Source organism: Pinus tabuliformis, chromosome 1_2 (genome assembly GCF_031772625.1).
Source record: "Pinus tabuliformis cultivar Carrire ecotype Pingquan chromosome 1_2, CPIR1, whole genome shotgun sequence".
NCBI lineage: Eukaryota > Viridiplantae > Streptophyta > Pinopsida > Pinales > Pinaceae > Pinus > Pinus tabuliformis.
In genome coordinates this window covers 1,101,677,538-1,101,685,986 of record NC_142298.1, presented here as the reverse complement: position 1 = coordinate 1,101,685,986, position 8,449 = coordinate 1,101,677,538, and the positions used below count along the sequence as shown (strand labels likewise).

The window sequence follows — 8,449 nt, the reverse complement described above, 5'->3', positions numbered from 1 at the left end:
TGAACATACACATGCAACCACATATGACATACAACACCATGCAATACATGCACCTACACCAAGTGTACAACACACCACAATACATAATCCTACATCTAGTGTATACCACAACACAATACATACACCTACACCCGGTGTACAACACAATGAATACATATGTCATGATAACACAACTACACAATGCACATGCATAGTACCGCATTCCCACAACACAACATCTATGACACACACACAATACCACATGTACACAAGTACCATATGTACCACATGTCCTCATTACCACGTCTACACAACACCACCTACACAACACGTATACAATACCACATGTACATAGTACTACATGCACAACCTGTACACAACATCACATGCATGGCATGTACACAACACCCCCTGCATAGAGTACCACATGTAAAACATGTACACCTCACCACGTGCACACAACACCACATTTATAATCATGGAAACAATAGCATATGTAGATAGTATGACTTATACAACATGCACAAAACACCATACGTACATACCACTGGATATACAACATGTACATATCATCATCTGTAAAAAGCACTGCATATCCAACATGCAGAAAACACCATATTCACATAACATCACATATCCATCATGCGCACAGTATGATATGTACATAACACCATCTATACCACAAACTACTTATGGAATATGCACATAACACCATAGGTATAGTCATTGAATATTAAATATGCACAAACTATACACAACAATAACACTGCACCTCTAAGATAACACTGCCTCTACTAAGAAACCTTGTTTCCATTGTCTCTTTTCCATCCATGCTTATGCTAGGATGTTGTAGATCATACTAATTTCATTTCGTTAATGTATCCCTCAATATAGTCTATCCATAAAATAGAAATAATATAATCACATAATATAAACTCATAACAACATGATACTAACCTCGTAGATTTGTGAGGATTACTCTTCCCACTTTATTCCTCATAAACTAGGAATGATTCTCTTCATGTCATTCACCTACGTAAGTAATCCTTCCTCCTCAACAATAATTCCTAACAACCTTGTTACATACATACATACATACATACATGCATACATACATACATATCTATCTATCTATCTATCTATATATATATATATATATATATCTATCTATATATATATAACTATATAAACACCATGTAAAACCATCATGGTCCTGTCACACAACTACATACATACATATATACATGCATATCTATAAACATTAGCATAAAAGTGATCACAAAATAACTACCAAATATCATAAGGTCGAGGTTAAGAGAACTCAATTTATTTATGCACAACATACATAACATTGAGAAAACCCTTCTAAACATAGCCAAGGAATCAAATTACTCACATCCATTCACTTTACCATTCGTATTACCTTTCTCATGATTATCTTGCCACCATCGATTTACACTAATGGACCCAACCAAGTTAGCTGAATGTCATATTGTTACCATTATATTCCCTTACACATGTTCCAGATTCTTCTTAGTCTTTCATTACCTGTTGGGTTCCAAATACCTCTCCTAGATTTTCATCAAATTTCTTCTTTCCCAACCAATTTCTAAGACCATCAAAACATAAAAGGAAAGAACAACAAACAAACAAGAAGAAAATCAAGAAAACCAATATTAATACGAAACTATAAACGATGTGGCAAAGCCTCGCACTAGACACAAACAAAACTAAAAATCAAGCTCAAAAAATCAGAAAGGCCCAAAAGCAGAAGACTCTCAACATGCACCATGACTCAATCCCCATGGGTTCCCAGTGTTTCCAAGGGAGTGCTCAACCTCAGCCTTATTCAAGATTCCATGGCAATTTCTTTTCCATCCAATTGTATGTATCATACTTTAGTAACACAAAACTTTCAGTGCATAAATAAATGTAACAATATACCAATTATCTTACCTTGGTGTGCCAATCATGCTACCTTGTAACTGAACACACATGTCAACCACATGTTCCAAAGATGAAGACAACATATCTAATATTTTGAAATCAACCCTTCCCAATACTAATAATCATGTCATAATCCATAGTCAACTCGTAGTCATTAGACATAATGCTACAACTATCACCTACTTACACTCAAGTACATATCAATTATCTCAAGACATACGTGTAGTAAAACCATCTTAAACAATATCATTACTTTGATCAATCTTACATACACATAGTCATATTATGAAATTCATCAAATATTCAACCAACCTGCAAACATACCATATTAAATATATCAACTAGTTGACATAATCAAACACTCAAACATCAAATAGATGACATAGTCAAATCCATACCTTAATGTCATAACCCTAACCATCTGCATAGGCCAGTCCAATTTAGCATGATACAGATAACATCAAGATCTTAATGCAATAACCCTAATCATTAACTAACATATAACAACAAAACGTTAACATATAATATGGTCATCAACAACATATAACATAATCATCAGGTTAACTATCATAAAACAACAATAGAAATGCATACAAACACAAGTTACTATCATTCATGACTACCTAATACATGTGCATATGACTACACTAATCAACTAGCATTTATCATACATGTAACCATAACAGTAATAGAATTACAAGCATATCAGTAACCCTACTTCTTATAACAAACATTAACCAACATACTTTCATCCTCATCATAAGAACATTTATGATGATCTACTCTTACCCTGAAGTCCATTGTTGCAACTTCACTTTATTGATTTTCATCTCCTACACTATCTCAGCCAACATATTAGCATCATAACATACCCATATCATCATGATTACCTAATTGCATACAATGACTTCATGCACAACAACCACGCCCATAATAATGCATGCATAACAACATATAGACATTGACATTCATAAAACATACATATACAAGTGACATGAATTCATTACTAACATATACCAACAACAACATCAACAACTTCTTGATGGTGACAAAACAACAAAAATGACCACCACCATGTATACACAACAAGCACATAGCCGACCATAAAGAAAACATATGCAACTGGCATGCATGAATGAAAAACGCAGTCCACCCATCTAGTCTAAGGGTTAAACCGTGCTCTGATACCGATATGTGGTATCAGATATGACACAAAGAGACCAAAAACCAGACACTACCCAAAGAGAAAGAAATCATGCTCTGATACCACTGTATGGTATCAGATATCACACAAGGATAATGGAAACCAAACACCACCCAAAGATATTGGAACCCACTCTGATACCACTCGTATGGTATGAAATATGACCCAAATATAGCGGAACCCAATTTGATACCACTTTGTAGTATCAGAGAACACTTAAGAGAACATAAACCAAACATTCCCTAAAGATAATGGAATTACCTCTAATACCACTCTCTTCTATTAGATATGACCCAAAGAGAGTGCAACATGCTCTGATACCATTTTATGGTATTAGATATCAACCAAAGAGAACAAAACCTACCTCTAATTCTCTGTAACACCCTCCTCCCACATCTACCCAAGTAACTGGCCAGCTGGGGGAAACATGTGATGACAAGTTACTATGATATGATTTGAATCCATATGTTTTAGGTGAGGAATTGGAATTGATAGAAACATAACACACAAACCTTCCACATCAGCAACAGAACTCCCAGGAGCCATCCCAACTACTTAGGTAACCTGCACTGTGACCAACTAATTATTTAGTGTATCAATCCCCTGGATACTCCCTTGATATAGATAAGTGTACGTCTTAGAGGCTCTAGAATATCCGACAACAAGGGAAAGGGAGCTTCCGAGATATTTTTTCCCTAGTGATGTTCCTGTGACTCTAGGATTTGTGCCACCTTTTCAAGACAAAAGCCCAGGTCACTTCCCAGAACTCAATGAAACGTTCAAAAATATAATTTCAAAGCATAACAAAGACACACTTACAAAAACATCAACAAGGACTATATTGGACCCCTTCTAGCCATCACAAGAAGTTCGCCAAACACGTCACAAATAGGAAGCTACAATTATTAATAGCATAACTGACCATAGGGGTCTTATCTCCAGCCCAAGCAATGAAGATTTCAAAAGAGTTGCAGGCTTTGGAAGACAAGTTAGAGTGGAAAATGAGAATCTTTAGAGGGTTTGGGCCATCCCCATAATGTACAAAAATTTGCAGGGAATCGAAAAAGCTATCCACACCCGTGAATGGAGAGAAGCGGTCATCCGCTTTACTCAAAACATTCCAATGCCTGTTCTTATTGAAGAATTTAAATGTTATTATTACACATCTCCAAAATGTAAAAGGGTTTCGAGAGGCACACCAGATCAAGATTCCAGGCCCTTTTGTGCAAGCGATTTGCCTCTCATTCAAGAGCTTCGAAATTATATACTGGAGAACATTTTTTCAAGAATCTCACTGGCTGATTTGATAACTATAATATCAGATTCTAATGATTGGGCTACTGCTTATGCTTCCAGATGTTTCCAATCGGTCTATGACAGAAAATATAGATGAATTTTGATTAGTAACAATAACCTTCACAAATGGGCTCTCAACATTGCCTCAACTCGTTGGATTGAGCTGAAGGTTCCCTGCAACCGGAATAGGTGGGGCATGAAAACCCTAGGTCTCAAGGCTGCCTGTGATGGTTTATTTTTGGTGGCTCGGTCTTACTTCACTTTATTTGTTTTCGATCCTCTCACTGCCAAGTTCAAACATTTGCCAAGGATACGTCCTCATAATAGAGCCTGTGATAAATTTTTGAAGCGTCTCATTGTTCATGGAAAAGCTGAGTTGTAAGTTAATAGAGATTTAGGGGATTATACAGTTTATTTGTTTAGTAATTGGCAGGACAGAAGGGAAAGTCTTGTGCATGTTGCTAGGTATACCTCCACTACAAAGTTGTGGACAATGCAGCCAATCTCCATGCTTGGAAATGGTATACCTCTCTTCTCCACAATTTTTCCCTCTCTTCTGTGAAGTTTTTGCCATGATAATGTGATTACTTGTGTCTCAAGCACCATGAATACATTCATTATTCATGTGATAATAATAATAATAACAACCAACCCTATGCCATGGTCAATGGAAATTTGTTATTGAATGGGCTGGCAATGATGGACTTCAAATATCGTCATGGCAAGATATGTTACTTTAATGTTTCACTACCCACTTTCATTACCTGTGGTGGACGAATGATACTGGTTTGGTTTTGTTAGGGTTTTTGAAGGCTTTCAGTGGATTTTATTTTTGTTTATTTGCTTCTTTGGATTCTTCAAAGACCATGTAATAATCCTATTGATGGTAGAGCTATATGCTGGTAACTGTCCCTGGGCTTGGTATTTGATGTTCTGTAAACTTGTCTGCTTTTTGATCTGGATCTCTGTTGCTCTCAATGAGCTCTCTGTTGATCTCTGTAATTGCAATCTGAATATGCACTATATGGTTTTACTATCTCATCGTTATGGTTTCTTTCGTAAGTGTTTTTAAAAATGACATGTTTCACGAAATAGTTTTGGTTTCTGATGTCACATACACACTTTTTTTGGTTCAACTATTCTGTAATGGTACCCTACATAAGGGGGTTGGGTTTTATGTCAGGTCTCTATATCATAGGGTTTGTGAGAGATTTTTCGGCGAAAAATGGTATTTCATGTGATTTTCACCGAAAAATCTCTCATAAACTTGATATGGGTCACAGAAGCCTCAACTCTATAATCATAGGGTTTGTTCTACGACTGCCATACTTGTAATTAATGTTGTGTAATGGGTTTCTGCATGTTCTATTTCGAACTGATACTTCTGTAACATTGGGCTGGTTCTTCTGTTTGAGCACTAAATGCTATCACATAAGGCACATGTCAAACCATGTCAATGTCGTCGTACACTCAATTGGCTAATTAGTTGCCTAACGATAGATAGGTCGGTTCTATTATGTGTTGTAATTTAGGCTAGACCAGTGGTTTTTTTATGGTTGAGAGTAGGTTTAAATGTGGAAATATTGCAGGACTGCATCGATTAATGGGTCTCCTTCACATATCCACCATTCTCTGTAGTGACTGTATTATCTGTAAAGTTCGCAAGTCTGACATTCTCTGTGCTCAGCAGCCCTGTTATTCTGCTTTTAGTTACATTCAGCAGAGAATAAATTTCATTTTGATTTGTGTAAAATATACCTTTTTTCACAGGCATTATATTGTTTTTTATTTCAGGATGTGTTACTCTAGACTCATGAATTTTCTAAATGTATGGAAATGAGGCCTTCCCTTATTGCTTATAGGTATGTCATTCTTGTGTTTACTACTTCATTTTACATTCCCGTGGTGTGGGCATTACCGTCTTGTCTAATTTTCATGGATTTGGATGTGCCAGAGGATGTGTGCTGGTATCGTTGAGCTGGTTCAAGAATTCATGGGACAAGAGAACAATGGATTCCATTACCATCGTGGTGGAAACTCCCAGGTCTGCATTTATCGTTTTTCCTTCAATTCCTTGTTATTGTCGTTTTGTGTTCCTCAAAGGAATGTGTTTGTTTATCATGCAAACTATTTTTCTCTAGCTGTTTAGGGTATCCATAGTGGAATGGAATTCACCAAACTATACCAAGGGAACCAAGAGCAACTTCTCTTCAAGTGTGCTATGTATCTATAGGTATGGATTATTAACCCTTGTCTCAGAAAAATAACTCCCCTATTTACTTTTTTTCATTTATGCTACCTGTAGCCGTGGTGTAAGCCTCGACTGGTTGTGCCTCTGTGACCTCAACCAATTACTTAGTTTATCAATGCGTATTTCAGGGCACCATTAATGGCCGCTACAATGCTAATGCTTCCCCTCGTACATTTAATTAGGAGTGTTATGCATATCTCGTTGCCTGTTGCGACCGAATGTCGTAGTTTCTTAGTCTATGTATCCTTATTCTGGTGTGTGCCTGGCCTTCCAGGTGGAATCAGGTGGCTCAGATTTCTGGTGCATTCGGTCTTTCATGATTAGACCCATCTCTAGTATCTCATGGAAAATCAAGCTCAGGCCTCAACAGGCAACCATCAAGAGCATTCTGAGTCTTTCTCCACCACCAGTTAAAATGCCACTCAGTTCCTGTTGCGTTATCTCTTTCAAGTCATTCTCTTTCCTCTCCATTTTCAATTACAAACCCACCTTCAATCGCATAAAACACTCATTCTTTGTCAATGAATGTAAACCTGATTCAATAACCCACAACTTCAACCCCTTTCAGATCACCTTCAAAAACCTGGGTATTTCTCAATTCTTATATGCACAGCACAAAAACAACATTCTCAAGGATGTGGTTAATCAAACTCTATCAATGGCATCCATGCTCTTGTTCACCTTTCTGATTCAGCAAGTGCAGTTGAGACCATCTTTAGCAATTACCCAAATCATGAACTCAGACTTTGAATCCAACATGGCCTCAAAAGAGCCAAAAGCAATAAAATTCCCAAACCTTCAGCTACCCAACAACTTCACCAATGTTATTTACATAGCCAGGGTCTTATCTCCAGTGCAAGCAATGAATATTTCACAAGAGTTGCAGGCTTTGGAAGACAAGTTAGAGTGGAAAATGAGAATCCTTACAAGGTCTAGGCCATCCCCATCTCCTTCATATAAATCCTTCAGGGACCTGTGGCACCTTGATGACAAGACTGTGATTATAGTAGAGGACATCTCTTCCCCAAACATTTTGAATTTCGGCATAGGATTAACAGTGGGTTCCAGGCTTTCTTGTCAATTCTTCGGTGAGCTGCAGTCCAGGTATGGGAATCAGTTTTTTATACCGGAAGAGGGCTACCAGGCAACCCTTTTGAATACAATGTATGGCATCAAGCAATGAATTGTTAGGGAAGAGGGATGCAATAACGTGCCTGGTTTGACACTTGACCTGTACTTTTTAACTCTTGCGACGCCCATTGCTGGGGGTTGTGTGTTTCGGTTTGCTGCCCGGCTTAGCCCTCAGGGAAAAGTGGAGGGTTCATGGCAGTGGGTTGTTCTTCTTTCTCTAACTCTGATATAAAAGTCTGGGAATTTTTTATTTTGCAGAAGTTCAGGGCTCAAATGCAACTCATGTTTATTAGTATCCTCAGGAGGGTTGTCGACCAGATTTCTTAACGCTTGGGATTTCTGTACCCACGTTTTGTTTAATTAATTAAGTTATTATGTTTTGGATACCAATCAATATTGAAATCTTTCAAATTGTTTAATTAATAAGTTATCATGTTTGGATACCAATCAATGATTTCTTAACACTTGGGATTTATGTACCCACGTTTTGTTTAATTAATTAAGTTCTTATGTTTTGGATACCAATCAATCTTGAAATCTTTCAAATTGTTTAATTAATTATCATGTTTGAATAACAATCAATCTTGAAATATTTCAAATCACTGTAAGACGATATTTCTGATTATTGTTACGCTACATCG

General features: G+C 37.0%; 1 protein-coding gene across 1 annotated transcript; it reads left to right on the top strand.

The window, feature by feature from the left end:
- The first annotated feature begins 7,434 nt into the window (after window positions 1-7,434).
- On the top strand, window positions 7,435-8,040 carry LOC149210014 (thylakoid lumenal 15.0 kDa protein 2, chloroplastic-like). The gene is made up of 2 exons (XM_089398839.1): window positions 7,435-7,781; window positions 7,869-8,040. Exons 1-2 carry the CDS (start codon window positions 7,435-7,437, stop codon window positions 8,038-8,040), a joined length of 519 nt encoding a protein of 172 aa, XP_089254965.1.
- The last annotated feature ends 409 nt before the right edge of the window (window positions 8,041-8,449 follow it).

Coding starts and splice junctions, on each gene's coding strand:
- LOC149210014 (XM_089398839.1), top strand. CDS start 7,435: ATGGCCTCAAAAGAGCCAAAAGCAATAAAATTCCCAAACCTTCAGCTA. Junction 7,782..7,868: donor TTCGGTGAGCTGCAGTCCAG/GTATGGGAATCA, acceptor ATGAATTGTTAG/GGAAGAGGGATGCAATAACG.